General features: G+C 36.6%; 3 protein-coding genes and 1 pseudogene across 6 annotated transcripts in view; 1 reads left to right on the top strand and 3 right to left on the bottom strand.

Moving 5' to 3' along the window:
• The first annotated feature begins 1,011 nt into the window (after nt 1–1,011).
• Nucleotides 1,012–4,647, top strand: LOC111795363 (pheophytinase, chloroplastic). The gene is made up of 8 exons (XM_023677740.1): nt 1,012–1,369; nt 1,448–1,540; nt 2,254–2,462; nt 3,032–3,176; nt 3,248–3,320; nt 3,619–3,765; nt 3,850–3,975; nt 4,141–4,647. Exons 1-8 carry the CDS (start codon nt 1,101–1,103, stop codon nt 4,228–4,230), a joined length of 1,152 nt encoding a protein of 383 aa, XP_023533508.1. The 5' UTR covers nt 1,012–1,100; the 3' UTR covers nt 4,231–4,647.
• Nucleotides 4,648–5,246: 599 nt separating this feature from the next.
• LOC111795360 (indole-3-acetaldehyde oxidase-like) lies at nt 5,247–14,388 on the bottom strand. 4 transcript variants are annotated; one of them, XM_023677734.1, is made up of 10 exons: nt 14,217–14,388; nt 10,484–12,178; nt 9,705–9,964; nt 9,398–9,607; nt 8,986–9,204; nt 7,492–8,451; nt 6,785–6,880; nt 6,554–6,652; nt 6,195–6,384; nt 5,247–5,652 (listed from the first exon to the last, which is right to left on the bottom strand). In XM_023677734.1, the coding sequence occupies exons 1-10, from the start codon at nt 14,371–14,373 to the stop codon at nt 5,429–5,431; spliced, it is 4,110 nt and encodes a 1,369-aa protein (XP_023533502.1). In that variant the 5' UTR covers nt 14,374–14,388; the 3' UTR covers nt 5,247–5,428. The 4 variants fall into 4 exon arrangements, with proteins under 4 accessions (XP_023533502.1, XP_023533503.1, XP_023533504.1 ...); XM_023677735.1 differs by lacking the exon at nt 14,217–14,388 and adding an exon at nt 12,498–13,022; XM_023677736.1 differs by lacking the exon at nt 14,217–14,388 and adding an exon at nt 12,615–13,022.
• A 2,504-nt stretch (nt 14,389–16,892) lies between these two features.
• Nucleotides 16,893–17,818, bottom strand: LOC111795364 (annotated as a pseudogene).
• A 16-nt stretch (nt 17,819–17,834) lies between these two features.
• LOC111795359 (indole-3-acetaldehyde oxidase-like) overlaps nt 17,835–18,433 on the bottom strand; it is a 33,891-nt gene continuing 33,292 nt past the window's right edge. The window contains exons 8-9 of the mRNA XM_023677733.1: nt 18,163–18,227; nt 17,835–17,922 (exon numbers count right to left, since the gene is read on the bottom strand). Of these exons, the coding sequence (XP_023533501.1) occupies nt 17,868–17,922; nt 18,163–18,227 (120 nt within the window). The 3' untranslated portion in view covers nt 17,835–17,867. The remainder of the gene's footprint in view (nt 17,923–18,162; nt 18,228–18,433) is intronic.

Below are 18,433 nucleotides of genomic sequence, written 5' to 3'. Positions count from 1 at the left end.
TAAGAGTTTTAAAATTTATTAACCTTCAAAAAAAAAATATATATATATATATATATATATAAATTAAAATGGATTTTTTTTTTTTTTTAAATCGAGAATTAATAAAAAAAAAGTGACGGATACGCAGCTATTTCCTTGGCGGGATAATTTGAACATAAATTTTTAAAGATAAAATTAAAAAGAAACTAAAAAAAGCGTGACAGCAAAAATAAAGCGGTGAATCAACAAAGGTGAAAAGTTTATTTTTTTTGGAGGGAAAAGTGAAAAGTTGCTGGATCGCTCGATCGAAATTTACCCGACTTTAACTTCTGTGGCTTTCCTTTCTAGTAAAAGTCTGGTTAATTTATTTTTTACAACCGTTAAAAAAAAATAATAATAAATTCCTCTAAATCCTTTTATGAAAAAATAGCATTTTAATTTTTAATTTTTAGTTTAAGCAGTGAAGTATCTGGTGAAGATAAAATATGTGAGAATGATCACGAGTTTATAATCGAATAATATTATCTCCATTGGTATAAGACATTTTGGGAAGTTCAAATTAAAGCTACTAGAGTTTATTTTCAAAATGGACAATATCACACCATTGTGAAGAGTCGTGTTCATCTGACATGGTATTAGAGTCATGCTCCAAATGTAGCCATGTCAATAGAATCCTCAAATATCGAACAAATGACTAAAAAAAAAGGAGTCGAGACTCATCGAAGGCATAGTAAAAAATGACTAAGATTCCAAAAGAAAATAAATCAAGCCTCGATTAAGGGGAGGTGTTGGATGAAAGTCTCACGTCTGCTCATTTAGAGAATGATCATGGGTTTATAATCAAAGAATAGTATCTTCATTGGTACGAGACCCTGTTGGGAAGCCTCGATTAAGTTGAAGGGTATTATTGGAATTTTGGGAAGTTTTATTTTTTATTTTTGAATATTTTGTTTTTATTAATTTAGTTTTTTATTTAAAAAAAGAAACACAGAAAATGGAACAAAAGGCGGGAGCTATGTTAATGGGGATGAGAGTCGGGTGGTTGATAAATCAGCAACACGACGCCTTAATATAAATATCGTTCTTCTTCAGCGAGCAGTCGTGGTTTCCTCTGTAGAATCATGGCCGGCGCTCTCTCTTCCTCTCTGCCCTTCTCCAAACTTCGTCCATCAATTTCCTCCTCTAAAGTGGTCGCCGGCGTCCTGCCATCTTCACTCACTTTCACTCCTTCATTTTCTCCACAACTCGGATTGCCCCGCAGAGCCCCTGCATTTTATCCGATTAAGTCTAATGGGTCTCTTTTATCTTCTCAATTTGGCGACCAATTCGACGATCAAGGTCTGCAAATCTCATTGGAAAATACCCGCTCCCAACTCCAAGTCCGAAGCTGGTAGCCGTTTTTGTGTCCTTGATAATGATTGATTCTGTCGTTTCAACGTTTAATTGATCCACTTTTCCTGTCTTGCAGCATTTGGAATTGGAGGGGTTACTCTATTCGCTACCAGTGTGCAGGAGATCATGGCCCTGCATTGATATTGATTCATGGTTTTGGAGCAAACAGGTATATACCTTTCAAATTTTGCTTCTCATACTACTTACTATAGGCATTACCGACGCAAATTTCCGATACTAGAAAATGTCATTAGGTATCTATTCAGTTATTCTTTCGTAATTGCGCATTTTATTATTGTCCTGGATGAGGAGCTCAGGTCTTTGCCTCAATAGGAAGATTATTAGACTGTAGAGAATACTTACTCAAGGTTCTTTATGAGTATGGATTCAAATTATTTCGCTGTTACTGATTTTTGTTGAGGAACTTCTGACTGGCGCCACGTCCATCTGCAAGACCTTTGCATATAGAAAACTAAAGCAGAATTGAAAAGAACAGCTAATTAAAAGGGATGATCATGAGTTTATAAGTAAGGAATACATCTCCATTGATATGAGGCCTTTTGGGGAAATCAAAAGCATGGCCATGAGAGCTTATGTTCAAAGTGTACAATATCATATCATTGTGGAGAGTCGTGGTTTCTAACAGGTCTTCCACCTTAACCAATGATAGATTTGCCTGAGCACCTACCTAGTTGAGCCACTGATTTCCTGTTTGTGATGGTTAGACAGTGTTGACGTGGGGTGAGTTAGGTCGAGCAATTTGCCAGCTAAAAGTCGGCAATTATACTTACCCCTTTGTACTAGAATAAGAACCAAGTCATCGTCCTTGCATCTTGTTCCGCATGCGAAGTTCAGTGCTTGATGATTTGTCTTCCTTTTCAGTGACCACTGGAGGAAAAATATACCTGCCCTTGCTGAATCACATAGAGTTTACGCTGTTGATCTTATTGGTTATGGATACTCAGACAAGCCAAACCCAGATCTAGTTGGGGAAAGCTTTTATACATTTGAGACATGGGCTTCCCAGCTGAATGATTTTTGTGTTGACGTGGTTCAGGATGAAGCATTTTTTATTTGTAACTCGATAGGAGGTGACCATCTCATTTTTGAAGTAAATACTTTTTCTTTATTTTTGCCATCCGTATCTTGTTATGGTCCTTAACTTATAGTTGATAAAATCAAGTTTGGACTTGCACATTTTTATCTATTTTCATGTAATGTCTTTTCATTTATTCCAGTTGCTCTTGGACAAATCTGTTCTTATCCGTGCTAGGCTGTTTTAAGTGGATAGACTCTTATGTACTAAAAGTGTTCCCTCTATTTCACGTCTATCCTGTACATGATAAAACCAGCCGTAGTCTTTCTATTTGATTGTTGTGGTTGTGTGTTTCGAGATTGAATTGCCGTGATTTCGGCTACCTGATTATGTCGGAATCCCTAGTTTTCCTCTTCTCGTGTTCACACAGGAAATCTCATGAAAAAAATAGATCATATGATTGCATAACTAGTATCAAATCTTCGAGTAATAAGTGTGTAATCTTTTTCTCTTCATCGTTATCCTTCTCTTTTTTACTGAATGGGATATACTTTTCTTTATTATGAAGACAACCTTTCAGTTTTCAGCATATTTCTCAACATTATTGAATGCATATTCTTGTAGGCGTAGTTGGTCTGCAGGCAGCAGTTATGAAACCGCAGATCTGTAAAGGTATTGTTCTTCTAAACATATCTTTACGTATGCTTCATATCAAGAAGCAGCCTTGGTATGGGAAGCCATTGATCAAATCATTTCAGAGTTTGCTGAGGTAAAAGACATCCCATATATCAATTATTGAATTTAGACTGAAGTTTTCATCCAAGGTCTCGACTGTTGCAGGAATACTGCTCTAGGAAAATATTTTTTTAGAACTGTTGCTACCCCTGAGGCTGTGAAGAATATTCTTTGCCAGGTATCTTTGTTTTTGCTTTGTCATTATTATTATTTTTTATTTATGGGATGCAAATAGAACCAGGATAAGAACACCAGTAAATAAATTCATTTGAAAATTGAACAAAGTTACTGATTTTCTTGGCCTGTAGATGTAGGGGAATTTAAAACAAGATCTGTTATGGTTCTAAGTTTTTAGATATTACTAGCTACACCGGAAAATTAAAAATGAAAGGATGAAGTGATTATATGAACGAGGTTCCTAAAGATTCAACATTTCTTTTATGGTGTTGTGATTGCCTTTTACACGTTTCCTGCAGTGTTACCATGACACCTCCCAAGTTACAGATGAACTAGTGCAAATTATCCTCAATCCCGGATTACAGCCGGGTGCCGCCGATGTTTTTCTGGAGTTCATTTGTTACTCAGGCGGGCCCCTTCCTGAAGAACTTTTGCCTAACGTGAAGGTTGCCTTCCTCTAAAGTTGGTACTCTTTGGAACTACCATTTTCTCCATGCCATTGTTGCTTTTTCTCATTTTCTCTTCTTCAGTGTCCTGTATTGATCGGATGGGGTGACAAAGATCCGTGGGAGCCGATTGAGCTTGGAAGAAATTACAAAAATTTCGAATCTGTGGAAGACTTTGTTGTCATTCCCAATGTTGGACACTGTCCTCAGGTCTGTCTCGCACTCTCTTCATGCCAAGCGTTCTGACTTGTTTGGTTGTGGTTAATTAGTTGTGAGCTTGTGATTGTCTTTTTTAAATGGCTAGCCGATTTAGTTTTTGTGCAATTAATTTTTCGAGAAACTTGCTGACTTCAATGTTTGCTTGCATTATTGAAGGACGAGGCACCTCATCTAGTAAATCCGCTCGTCGAGTCGTTTGTGACTCGTCATGCTACAAGATCTGCACGTACATCCTCAGTTGTATAATCCTTCATAACCCGGAGTTCCAATCCTCGGCATTGGAAGTATGTTCTTTGATCATCTTGAAATTCCTGCTGGACACCTATGATTTACGCCTCCTCACAACTGTAACTTGCCTTGCATAGGAGAGCTGTGTCCTGGATTTTGGCTGTAAAGTTGTCTCTCAATCAATCTGTACACTAGTGCAAGGATACCCGTGCCCCCTCTCCCTTCACACACACACACACACATATACTCAAACAACACCATATACCTTATTGTGTATGACATGTTAATGTACCAACATTTTCCATCGAACCAATAATATAGCGTTCTCATCGAAGCGCCTATAGGCTATAGCTATTGAAAGGCTGCTTCTGAATGTTTACTGATAATTGGAAGAAATACCCTGCAAAAATCACTCTTTTGGGTGAAGTTTGATAATCTTGATGAATGCCACATTACTCTTACTCTTAAGGTTAGAAGTTTTGTGTATAAAGAAAATGGAGTTTTTCATCATGCCTGGCTCAACTCCAAATATCCCATTTCAATTTAAACAATTGAATGTCATTGTTTTCTCTCGTTTCTCTTTAATCAAGTGTGGTATATTACAGATTCAGCTACATGCATTTCTTATTAGAAACCATGATCGAGTTGTAACATAAGCAAAGATTGATTTCAATGATATCATTTTTTTTTTTGAAAAAAAGGAAACAGTTCTGTTGATCCAATGAAAAGGTACATAGTTTAGCATACCACATCTCGATATATAACATTGTTGATTTTGAATCCACTGCTCTGGCCTCTACATTTCCCATAATTTAAGAGTCCATCATTGCCTTAAACACAAACCTTTTTTAGCTCCCCTTTGATTTTAGTTTTTGCTGTTTTTCTTTAGTCGTTTTCGCATTCGCATGTTAGAGCAATAATCTCTTTTCTTTATTTCAATGAAAAGTTATATTTCTTGTCACAAAGGTCAAGAAGTAAATAACAAACGTTTTTACTCGAGTTTGCAGTCTACAACTACCACGAATAGCCCTCACTTGAAAAGTAAAATCACCAGTAACCCATGATCTTTGTAGTTCTATTTATTCATCTGCTGCAAATAAACTTAGAAAATGAGAAAGTGCATTACCTCATAAACTGATAGTATTTTCACATTACATTCATTATCATGAATTTATTGGCATGACTTGTGTTTTGGGAGGAAAAGTTTGTGGTCAGCTCACTGTGCTTCTCCATCCTTGATCCATTTCAGGTAACTTTCCACAGAGTCCAGCCCACAGAGCTCTTTAACAACAGGCATGGTAGCTGGAACCTCTAGCTGTAACGCGTAACCAGACTCATCTCGACGTTTCCATGTACATATCTGTTTTCGTGCCTCTTTAATAGCAGCTCGTGTTGCACAGTGGACTGATGCAGCTAGAAGCAATGGTGATTCTCCTGAAGCTGCACAGATGCATTTCATTTAATTAAATCCCACTTCAAATTAACCCTTCTACAACATCAATATACACAGATTTCTCACCCTTATTACAACTGCTACCACTTACCTCCAGATCAATAAATTATGAACCAGTTTAGAAGGACTCTTTAACGGCAAACACTTCCGTAAATATTTAGAAAGTCATTCCAAACAGATCCTATACATGCGTTTTTACTATTTGGACATGTCTTAGACAACAGTTTTTACTACTCATCTTGTTAAATGCTATCATTTTTCCTTTCTTACTTCTGCGTTAAGCCTGCATATGATGGGGAACCTATAATTCCAATGCATATTGTAGTGTTTGCATGAGGCCTTAGCTGAAAAACTAAAAACCGTATAAAAGAAAAAGTCTACTAACGTCTATAACAGAGAAAATCAAAAGTATAGTCAATTGGACTCTGCAGAGGAATCAAGAAAAATATCTAGAGTTTTTTCTTCTAAGAGCAAGGGAATTACATTCTCTTCCAACCTATAATCAAAAGCCAATGAAGTTTAAACTTACCTTTTGAAGAGAGGATGTGGTTTTTATGACGTCCAGAGTTCAAAATTTCAACATTGAACTGTTTTGGAATGGTGTCAATCGTAGGAATTTTGTAAGTCCATGTGCTGTCAGTAATAACTAGTCCATCAGGATTTGTGAGGTATTCCTCTGACATAAAAAATCCAATTCCTTGAACAAAGGCTCCTTCAATCTGCACAGAATGATTCTTGATCATTAGAAGATTCTGCCCCTTGGATATCCGATCAATCTACCCCCCACTTAGAAATAGGTATATGAAACTTAAAAGCCTCCAACCTCAAAACTTAAGAGATTGAAAAACAAATTAGGAACTTAATTTTGTGCTTAGTGTAGCTATTAACCTGTCCCAAATCTACAGCAGGATTGAGGCTTCGTCCACAATCATGGATAATATCTGAACGCAAAATTGTGGTTTCTCCCGTGAGAAGATTAAGCTCCACCTGTCAAGGCAGGAATTTGGTGAATTGAACTTTGCAGTAAAATAAAGTGGCATTGAAGTAGCAGCCAACTGCTTCTTTTTAACTTGAAAATGTTGATACAATAAACACAAAAGGAGATGTTAATGGACGTGCCTCACTCACTGCAGCTGCATAGTTTAAGTAGCTCCTTGAAACAAAGTCAGGAACATACAAAGAATTAACTGATAAATCCACTGCTTGCAAGTTTGCCTGCAGTTTTTCCAACAAGAAATGTCAACGGTGTTGTGCACCCAAGGATATGTCCTCAATCACATGTCCAACAATATTCTTATGTGGTAAGAAAACTGCTCACTTAAGGAACAAACAATGCATAATCGTATATCAACAATCCGACTAAAGGAGCACGTGGCTTCCATTTAGTTTCATAAATTGAATATATTAAACCAAAACAAGAAGGCCTTGAACATGTGTGTTCAACCCAACAACGGGTCACACGAAAATATTTAGTTTGGAAAGTTCAAGGGTTAACAGTTCCATGAGCATAAAAAATAAAGTTCAACATGTCCATGGAGAATTCATATAAAAGTTTAAAAACAACCTTCTACACTACATCTAGAAGCTTCAAATAATTGTTTTAAGAGTAGGAATTTTTTTAACGAAACCAACTTTATGTGAACATCCAATAATAAGACTTTCAGAACCATGCATGTGAAGCAATAACACATGCATTATGGATGTTCCTCCCGCACTTCAAAACATAATATCACTTCAAACTAGAGGGAAAAAATGCTATTATAGAAAGAAAACATGATTGCTTAATCATAAAATGTTCTACGAGATGATTCAGAGCAGACAACAACCTGACTTATAAGCACATCCCATTTAACCGAACCACTCTCCTCCAGCCTTTTCTTGAGAGGTGTTAGTCTCTCCACCAATATATTGCAGCAAAGTCTAACTGCCTCACAGCTTGATTCGGAGGTAGTACTTGCATATGTACCCCCTCCTTGTATTAAAGCAATGGTATCAGATTGAACCACTCTCACCTTTTCGAAAAGGTCACTGGTTCCATCACATTTAATTGAGCTAAGGGCATACGTAACCATCTGTCTCACCTTCGTCCACAGCCCCTGACCAATTTCAATACCCCCAACTTCCACAACAACAGAACCATCAGTTAGAATGCTCACTTTCCCTGGGGTTGGTCTCAATGTCATCTCTTGCATGATAGGAATTCGAGAAAGACCTCTTTTTTTCCAAATGTTGCTGCTATTAAATTTATCTACCATTTCTGTTCTTTGTTTCAAGCATGAAGATGTGGCTAACCTATCCCAAATTGAAGGTAAGGTGTAATCTTGAGGTTCACCTGCACTCTTGTAGAATTTTTTGAGGCTGTTAAACGTATGCAGATTTACTTTTCGGATAGTATCGACATCCATGCAAAGAGTAGATGCTACATGTTCAATTATCGCTTCAGCAATAAAGGATCCTTGTACCTCTCCAGGGGCTCGCATCATAGATCTGCTTGGATAGTTTGTCTTGCATACTTTTATATCAAAAGACAAAGCACCCCAATCATACTTCTTAAGTCCATTGACAATGAAGCTTGGCATAATTGGACTTATATCAGTACTCATCCCTGCATCAACCAATATATCTAATTGACATCCTGTAATTTTACCGTTAGATTTGAAACCCACACTGTAAGTTATTTTCATTGGATGTCTCCCTCCTGCCATTACCATGTCAGTCTTTCGATTAAGGTAAATCCTGACTGGACGACGTAACTTGTGAGCTGCAAGTGCACATGCGGAAGCAACCTAAACAACATAATTGTTAAAAGGCAAGAACTCATATGTTAGAGTGTCATTCATGCTTGGGAAAATATTGAGAACATTGGCAAGAAAAAGAGAAGTGAGAAGGTTGAAAGTAAACTATAGGGAAACAATAGAAGTGAAAGTGTTGAACATAAACAAATAATGAAGAATATAACGATGTTAAAAATCATGAGAAATTTGAGCTCTGATACACAACTATCTTATTATTTGATTCAATGTATCATCATCCTACTAACTAAGAATATAACCGAATTGAAAACATAATAAAGCTTTCAACAAAATTCACAGTTTTGAAACTGGCATGCAAGGACTACTTGGGAGTAAAATCATAATTGCATATATATACTTGATTTCTGTTCCCCGCATATTGAGAAAACACTATTACTAGTAAGTCAACCCAGAAAATTTCCAATGGAAGTGGAAAATCTTGTTTTACTTGGAAGTTCAAAGAAATGCACCAGTGAAGAACCGTTTTTCAATAGTTAATTGCACATAGAGTTGGCAGCAGGTACTCACAACCATAGACTTCATGGCCTTTCCACCAAAGCCTCCTCCAACCCTTCTCGTAATTACACGGACATTATGCTCAGGAACACCGAGGCATTTTGCAATAACAGAATGCGCATTAGCTGGCCATTGGCTTGAACTGTAGACTACCATGCAGTTATCTTCATCCGGAATGGCAAGTGCAGAATGGGTCTCCATATAAAAATAATATTGTGATCCAAGTCTGATCTGGATGTAAATATTTATGAAAACGATTAGGAGAAATGACCTATCTTTAGGATAGATAATAACTAATAATATCTGTAGCAGAATAGTTAGAAACTACTTTTTTTGGTGTGAGAAACGGTTAAGTAGGCCATGGTTGAATCTCTAACCACTACCATGATTATATTGTGGCCAAGCAATTCATTGTAGAAGGTACCTGAGCTGCGTTAATATGATTGTCTGCTTCAGCCATTCCTTTTGATATATCACCAACCTGTTCTGGAATAAAAGATGGAGGAACGTCAAAGAAGCTTGACCTCTTGACAGCATCTTCTACAGAAAGAATAGGTGCCTCCAAATTATCTGTGTCATAATCCACTACTACATTTTCTGCAGCCACATCCGCATGTTTCTGAGTATCTGCAACCTACAAAAAATGTGGATAGGTATGAAGCACCTCAGCAAGTAAGGGTTCCTCCTATGATTGAAGTTGCTATAAATGAATCATGAGAAATTCAAATTACCACGAAGGCAAGTTGCTGACTTGCACCCTCAGTCAACTTATCTGCAAACAGAATTTCGTCACCAAACATGGTTCTAACTCCAATGTTATGTCCACCCACAGGAATATCTTTGGCGGAAATAATAGTGACAACTCCCTCTGGTTGTGATTTGGGAGGAAAAGTAAGACCCTTTATCCGTGCCAAAGGCTTTGTACTATATATGAATGCTCCATATAGGCAATTTGTTGGTGAAGGAATATCATCCACATAGATAGCCTCGCCTAAAATATTCATAAGCATATTTACATTGGTTTCCTAATACTTGAGAACAAGAAATCATGTCAAATAAATAGGCCTAAAAGAACATGGAACGCTAAATATTATGAGTACAAGTCTAAATTATCAAGTGAAGAATCGGCTTTGAACATGTAAGCCTTAACTTGAAACAGTATTGGAAGTATAACAACTAGGTAATATGAGACATCTGACACTAAGTAGACTCGATCAAAGCCAAAGTTGAAAATGAAAGAAGTTCAGAATGGGGAGATACTAAATCTAATTCAAATGAGATAACAGGCACACGCCTTTGAGTCCATGGAAATAAAGGTAGCAAAATGTGTCAACATAGACTGAGGTCAAACACCCACATGTACAAGTTCTGACACATTTACGTCCTGCCATGCAGACAAGTTTTGCTACAGAAGATTCTTGAGTTTGTGAATGTTCAATGCTCACGAGGTTAACTAAGACAATTTCATTCATGAAAGTTTAACTTCATATTATTACAAGATATAAAGTACCTGAAGCTTGAATGGCAGCTCCAGATTTTATAATGGTATCTCCGACTGGATAATATTCTGAACTCAATTCCAGTGTCTGCTTTCCAGATGATAGTAGAGTAGCAGTTTTATCATAACCAAGTAGGCTGTGGTTTGAATTAAAATTTTCAGGTCGTGTTGACGAAGCATTCCTGCATCCATCTAGGTAATCTCTACCGATTGCAGCTTTTTCATCGACCAAGGAGCTTAAGAACTCTAAAAGAAAGCCAACTGCTAAGCTTGTCCGGTAAGCAGGATATGAAGTGCCCTTTTCAGGAACTATAGTGGCTCCAGTCAATGAGATAGCTTCATATATGACATTATAATCAATAACTTTTCCAGCTAGAAATTCTTCAATCTTTCTTGCTCTAATGGCATGTTTGGTCCCATATGCTCCAAAAGCCAGGTGACAGCTATTTAATATGATCCCATTGGAATTTTTACATGGGGAGATTGCAGCCAAGAAAGCAGCATTCAGATACGGCAGTGCATTTCCAAGGGGTCGTGGAGAAGCTCTAAAACTATCAAACATGACAGTAGCATCATTTGAATAAACGTCCCTAACTGAATCCCAATTTGGAATCTTAACACTTGAAAGTACACATTTCGGACCTAATGGAGGTCTCTTGAGAAACTCATCCAACATAATAGTCTCTTGGCTGAAACCAGTTAATATAGTTATCATGGAACCCGCAGCAAGAAGTATTGTGGCAATATCTGAAGGAAATTGTTTTCTTTGTGCCATCAATAAATTTCCTCCGATGCTGGCAATATTTCGTACAAAACTGGAAGCAATTTTCTCCATGTGGTCGGCCAGTTTATTGAACACTAGCTCACCTACTGAGGACGTTTCATGGTTATTATTTTTCAGAGCCTCAATAGCTTTTGCAATTGTCACAGTCGCACCAATCTCTATTCCTGTTGAATCCATTCTGATAACTGAAAGCTCAGGGATGTATTTAAGATTAATGTATCTATCAACATGTTCAAATTCTTTGTAGTATCCGACTTCAGTGTTGCCAACGACTAACTTCGTATTGCTTATATTATTGGACTCGTCACATCCCAGTAATCTGTTCAGATCCTCAATACTAACGGGATTAAACCAGGAACAACCTTGAGACTCCACAAAAGGGACAGAACTTATTTCCTTTTTTAAAAATTCAGGAAATAAGCACGGTCCATTATTTGGATCATAAGGAGGCAATTTACTCGATTTATCTTCTTCACCACATCCCTTTTGCCAGAACGCGTTTATCCCCAAATCCTCCATGTCAACATCAGAAGCAAAACTCTTACAGGCATCAGCAATTGGCCTGTATCCTGTACAGCGGCAGAGGTTTCCAGAAATAGCCTTTTCAGCTTCAGAAACCGTCAGTTTCGAGAATCCCGGTGAGGGCTCAGGTCGATTGGTCTTTTCAGCATTGACGAGAGCAGAACAGAGAGAAACACACATTCCAGGGGTACAAAAGCCACACTGAGAAGCATAAAAGCCAGCAAACCTTTGATGAATTGAGTGGAACCCATCCTTGCTATTCCCAATACCTTCACTGGTTGTAATTGAACAGCCATGTATACTACCAAGCAAGGTGAGGCATGAGCTTACTGTATAATCTTCGACCTTGTCTAACAAAGGATCGTATTTGGACAGTAGAACAACGCAGGCACCACAACCGCCTACATTTCAAAATAACCAATCATGTCAACAGAGTTGGATCAAATGAAATTCCATGTAATGCTTTCGGCAGAGTAGAATAGTGTGCTAATGATCAATTAGAAATTGAATCCAACCCTCCCATTTCCATGGTAAAAAATAGACGAATAGTTGGAACAGAACATGTAATGTCCCGAGTTTTTTAATATTAACAAAAGGGGAATATTTTTAAAAGGGAATAAATAAATGTTACACAAAAAAATGGCGGCAGTTGGAACAATCGCCAGTCGTAATCTGGCCGGCGACAGACGTAATGTGAGGAGGAGGAAGTAGGATACCAACCCCGATTCGCAGCCAGATTTTTGTGGATTTGGGGCGTTCGGGGAAGCTTAAATCAATAGAGGGCCACGGATTCGGATGGGAATGTTCATTGAGAGAGGGAAAACTCGAGAACTATACCCACGGTCGCTGGAGGAGTTGAGCTGCGAATTAGTGGAGTTTGAGCAAGCGCCAGGCCTCAAATTCATGGGGGTTTCGTTGCAAAAACATTGAACGAGAGCGTGGCGAAGGGAATTGGACCAAGGAGCTCAAGGAAGCCAATAACCGAATTTGAGTTAGGTGATTTCTTCGTGGATTTTTCCCGAGTATTCCCCATGCGATTTCTGAACGAAAATGAACGATTCTTGTGGCTATAGACTCACCGGGAGGTGCTCAACAACGTCGGTGAAAAATTCATAGGCCGAGGGCGCTTGAACGAGAACATCGAGTTTGGTTTGAAGGTATGAATTTTTGGACATCCCGCGAGTTTCAGAGAGCAATATCTTGCTTGTTTCAAGAATCGGCGAAGCAAAGACGGAGGAACCAGCCGGGCGGGGTGGGTCCGTCTCGAAGATAAAGACACGGTTCAAGTGAGCCGGTACGGTTAGACCGGATCAGATTTTGGTTTCTCGCCTGATTTTGGCCAGTTTTACACAGATTTCAATAGTTCTAGATTTTCTTTAATGCATGAATGATGTATGACCTAGATCCTATGCGACCTAGAGGATACGTATGATATGTATGACCTAGTCTTAGTTTACGATTTTCTTGGTCCTTGAGCCATGTTTAGGGTATGTTATGACATTATGGGTCAACTAGGCCTTTGTAGAGACGGCTAGAACGCAGCCCCTGATCGTAAACTCACTCAATTAGTGAAGATCCACTTAGTATATAGGAATGTGACGTCACCCACTTAGAGTCTAAGAGAGCTCTAGTTGTGCTTAGTAGGGTGCTAGCCTTACACTATTTAAGAGCCTAGAATGCTAAGAGAATATTAGAATTTGTTAGGTTTCGTTAGGAGAACTTCTAATTAGCACTAGTAGGCACGTATGGAGATTGAGAGGATACCTGTACCAAGTTGTGACTCCACCATACCTATTAGACTTATATAAAGCCAAAAACAGACAAGGGCACACCGACTTATGAGCAGGAAGCACAACGGCTGGATAGACCATGGAGAGTAGGAAATGAGAGGCTAAGTGCACCTTGAAAACTTGATTACGCCTCCGTGGACGACTTACACCCTTGAAGTAGGAGTAAGATACACAAACCTTAAGAGCCTTAGAGGACTAGGTTAGAACTTGAACTATGAAATTGGCTAACTCTACGACCCACGATTGAGTCATATTCTCTTTTACATTATTTACATATCTTTTTCTTGGAATTTGATGATTGATTCGGTAGATACGGTTTTGTACTTTTGATATTTTTATGACAATTTTATTTGTTCCCACTTTTTTTTATCCAACTTTGAACTCACCCGACACTCTCTGATTCAAAGTCCAAACAACAGTCAGTGATTCGAAGTCCAAAAAAAAAAAAGCAATCTTTAAGTCCAAACAAGAATGATGAACGTTTAACTAGTACTCTTTCATGAACCAAAGTTCACCGAAAACAAGCTATAAATAATATCAATCTAAACAGAGTATCAGGTCGTAGTCACGAATTCAGTAGACTCAAACCCGATCAACGCAATCCAACAAAGAAAATCGGAAGTAATTGATTAGAGAAACAGAGAGAGACCTTGACCACAGCCAAGCTTGACACTCTTGAAAGAAGTATAGTGGCGCAGAAAGTGAAGCAGAGTAGTGGAAGGGTCAACAGCGGTGAGCTCAAACCTCTGTTGATTAACAGCAAACACCAGAGGAGCCGCCGCTGCTTCCGTTGCCTGATTCTCCATTGTCGATGCCCGCAACAAAACCGGCTTCCACCTCCTATTTTATACACAACCACCAACGGATAAGTGCACAACAATTTCATATAAATTAAATACTTAATTTTATTAATCCTTTTATTTCATATTAAATTTTATTAACCGTGCTTATAAAGACAAGAAAAGTACCTGAACTTCACAAGGGTCGCTCGAGATCATCAGCATGCTAGCACCATAAGCAATCGAACTAATTACAAGGTGCAATGCGGGAATAATGATTAATAAAATTTAATTTTATATTTTATATTTTTTTAATAATGACAAGAAAATAATTTTAACTAATTTAATTTTTATTTTACAGTCAATCTTAATAACCATCTAAGTAAGTTTTTAATGAAATTATATAATTTTTTAACTATAAAACAATGAAAAAATTTAATTATTTTTTATGAATTATTATTATACTTTTAATTGTAATTTAAAATTAAATAATTTTAGTAAATAAATATTTCATTTATAAATAAAAATTTTATTTGTCAAAATAAATTTAATAAATAATTAAATTAATTTTTGGTAAACTAAAATAAATTAAAATATAATAAATTAAGAGGGAAAAAAGAGAGAAACACATGGTTTTTTAAAGGGTTTACAAAAGCATACTTTTAAAACATATAATAAATTTTATTCTTTTTTTTTATCAATTTTAAAACATTTTGTATACTCAACTTCCTCCCACCACACAGTCCCTAATTCAAGTCAAACCTATAAGTAGTCATTTTTTAGAGGCCTTTCAACTATATATATATATTTATTTATTTATTTATTTTATTGCTTAAATGAATAATTTTTTTTTTTTTTATAAAAAATAAAAAATAAAAATAAAAACGCTCGTTTGCATTTGACAATATTTTTTAATTTCTTCCTCAAATTTTTATTAATATAAAATCTTATCTTTTGTTTTATTTTTCTATTTTTTCTTTCTCCCTTTTCTCCTTTCATAATTTATATATATATATATATTTAATTTTCTAAAAACAAAAAATCCCTATTATCCTCTCTCCTCTCACCCAATCACATGTTCTTCCTCCATCCCAATAATTCAGACCTTTCAATCAATTATTGCTTTCATAATTTTCTCCATATTTATTGCACAAAATTCAAATTATTTTCGTAAAAGAAAGAAATATCTTAAAAAAAAAAAAATTGACATTTTTTTATCTTCAACAAATAATTTTTTTGAACCTATTTTTAGTCTAAGCTCTAGATTCTTATTTTTCCTTTGGCTATTCTCTTATTTATCTTATTATTGCTCTCGCATTCATTTTCCTCTCATCCAAATTTTAGGATTTTGCTAATCTATTACAAATTTTAAATTTTAAACTTTTTAAAAAATTTATAAATAGTAGATACGTAAGTGGTGGGAGTATCATTGGTACATTAGTTGGACGATACCCGTGGGAGTATCATTGGTTCATTAGTTTGACGATACCCGTGGGAGTATCATTGGAAAATTAGTTGGACGATACCCGTGGGAGTATCATTGGTTCATTAGTTGGACGATACCCGATCGTTGATGGGTAAGAAGAAGAAAAGTGTAGAATTGAGAGGGAGATGAGAGAGATAAGGGAGAAGAAAAGGAATTCTAGATTTTAGGTCAAATGATCAAATTTCTCATCGACCTCGACTTTAATTATAAATTACATAATGCAAGTAAAACATTAATTATAAATTACATAATGCAAATAAAACATTAATAATTTACCTAGCCCAAGCATAATTGAGGTTAAATTTGTCCCTATGTCGTTTATCACATGTTGCAATTCGATGTGGTTTCATTTCATCATGGATTTCTTTTGAAATTTTCTTATATTTTAATAGAATATCCAACATAATTTATTGATATGTAATATCGATCAATATGTTCAAATGTGAAGTTTAAGCGAAGATTTCAATTTTACATTGTAATTTCATATCGGTTTGCCTCCTTTTATTACATTTCTTTATCAAGTTGCTATGTAAGATCACTTATCCTTCCACTAAAGCAAATGACGCATGCTAAAAGATCATCACCAATTCAATCGAACCCAATTATAAAGAAAACTAATTAACCCATTTAAAATATGAGGCTATTAGCGAGAGGTTTCTAGATATCAAGGTATTCTAGAAATATTCTAAAACAAAACAAATGTGTGGTCCATATTGTCTAACCTTTGCTACAAATACTAAAGTGTAGTAAGGTCCTAATGTGAGATACCATCTCGTCGGTTGTAGAGGGGAACAAAACATTCTTTATAAGGGAGTAGAAATCTTTCTCTAGCCTACGCGTTTTAAAAACCTTGAGGAGAAACCCGAAAGCTAAAAAAGGACAATATCTGCTAGTAGTGGAATTGGGTCGTTATACTTAAAAAGTGTCTTATAATCTCTTCTACTCTGACTTGTTAGCTTCCTAGAATTTAAGAGTTCATCCAAACCCATCTCTCTACTACCAGAAAAGGCAATTTACCAGAGCCATCATTTCAAAAGGCTTCATCAGAAAATGAGCAATGTAGGTACGCTGATGATTTTATTTTTGTAGTTTTCTTCTATAGTTCTTTCTCTGATGCATATGAACTAGAAAATGAGCAAGTGCATAACATACCTGTGTTTTGATCAGCTCACAGTGCTTCTACTTCATAGATCCATTTCAAGTAACTTTCCACACAGTTCAGCCCGCCCGCCTCTTTAACAACCGGCAAGGTAGCAGGAACCTCTAGCTGAAACACGTAATCAGACTCGTCTTGTCAGCGCCATTTACGTATCTGTTTCCGTGCCTCATTAATTGCCGCCCGAGTTGCACAGTGAACTGATGCAGCTAGTAGCAATGGTGATTCTCCAGAAGCTGCACAATGCATTCAACTATAAGTGCTTTTTACCCTTTGGACTGTATACATAATCGTTTTCACCATCCATACAGTTTAAATGATATGTATTTTCCTTTCTAGTTTCTATGTTAAAACCCAAAAGCTGATGATGGAGCAGATAAACTCTATACATATTGTATACATTGTTTTCATAATTGCTTGAAGCCTTAGCTGAAAACTTAATACCCCCACGAAAAAATCTACTACAAGGCAAATGATAAATACAATTTTGAAAGACAATAAAGTTTGACGTACCTTTTGAAGAGAGAATGCGTTTTTTTATGATGTCTGGAGTTCAAAATTTCGACGTTGAACTGTTTCANTTTTCATAATTGCTTGAAGCCTTAGCTGAAAACTTAATACCCCTACGAAAAAAATCTACTACGAGGCAAATGATAAATACAATTTTGAACGACAATAAAGTTTGACGTACCTTTTGAAGAGAGAACGCGTTTTTTATGATGTCTAGAGTTCAAAATTTCGACGTTGAACTGTTTCAATATGGTGTCAATTGTCCGAACTTTGTAAGTCCACGTGCTGTCATTAATCATTAGTCCATCAGGATTTGTCAGGTATTTNAAGTCCACGTGCTGTCATTAATCATTAGTCCATCAGGATTTGTCAGGTATTTTTCTGACATAAAAAATCCAATTCCTTGAACAAAGGCTCCTTCAACCTACAAAAAATGATTCCCATCATTAAGAGCATCTACCTTTTCAACATCTTATCAATCTATTCCAACAGAGNTTGAACAAAGGCTCCTTCAACCTACAAAAACCGATTCCCATCATTAAGAGCATCTACCCTTTCAACATCTGATCAATCTATTCCAACAGACCCATAGCTGCTATATAAAAGTCTAGAAGTGCATAAACTCAAAACTTCAGGAGATTGAAGAACAGTTCAAACAATAAACCTGTCCCAAATCCACTGCAGGGTTGAGGCTCTGTCCACAATCATAGATATTATCTGCACGCAAAACTGAGGTTTCTCCGGTGAGAAGATTAACCCCACCTGTCATAGCATGGTTTTTGTGAAATTGAACTGTGCAGTAAGGTAAACTGGCAGTGAAGTGGTTAAATTTGAGAATGTTGATACAAGAGCAAATACCAAGGGAGGTGTTATTAGTGCACTTGCCTCACTCACTGCAGCACCATAGTTCAAGTATCACATTGAAACAAAGTCAT

The sequence above is a fragment of the Cucurbita pepo genome, chromosome LG05 (assembly GCF_002806865.2).
Source record: "Cucurbita pepo subsp. pepo cultivar mu-cu-16 chromosome LG05, ASM280686v2, whole genome shotgun sequence".
Lineage (NCBI taxonomy): Eukaryota > Viridiplantae > Streptophyta > Magnoliopsida > Cucurbitales > Cucurbitaceae > Cucurbita > Cucurbita pepo.
The sequence above is the reverse complement of the archived record's forward strand: the minus strand, read 5'-3'. Positions and strand labels throughout refer to the sequence as shown.

What these genes read in the sequence shown, in the direction of transcription:
- LOC111795363 (XM_023677740.1), top strand. Translation starts at nt 1,101, where the DNA reads ATGGCCGGCGCTCTCTCTTCCTCTCTGCCCTTCTCCAAACTTCGTCCA. An exon ending in CATGGTTTTGGAGCAAACAG is followed by an intron (nt 1,541 to 2,253) that starts GTATATACCTTT and finishes CTTCCTTTTCAG; the next exon opens with TGACCACTGGAGGAAAAATA. An exon ending in TCATTTCAGAGTTTGCTGAG is followed by an intron (nt 3,177 to 3,247) that starts GTAAAAGACATC and finishes CGACTGTTGCAG; the next exon opens with GAATACTGCTCTAGGAAAAT.
- LOC111795360 (XM_023677734.1), bottom strand. Translation starts at nt 14,373, where the DNA reads ATGGAGAATCAGGCAACGGAAGCAGCGGCGGCTCCTCTGGTGTTTGCT. An exon ending in AGGCCATGAAGTCTATGGTT is followed by an intron (nt 8,452 to 8,985) that starts GTGAGTACCTGC and finishes TATGTTGTTTAG; the next exon opens with GTTGCTTCCGCATGTGCACT. An exon ending in GGGATGTGCTTATAAGTCAG is followed by an intron (nt 6,881 to 7,491) that starts GTTGTTGTCTGC and finishes GAAAAACTGCAG; the next exon opens with GCAAACTTGCAAGCAGTGGA.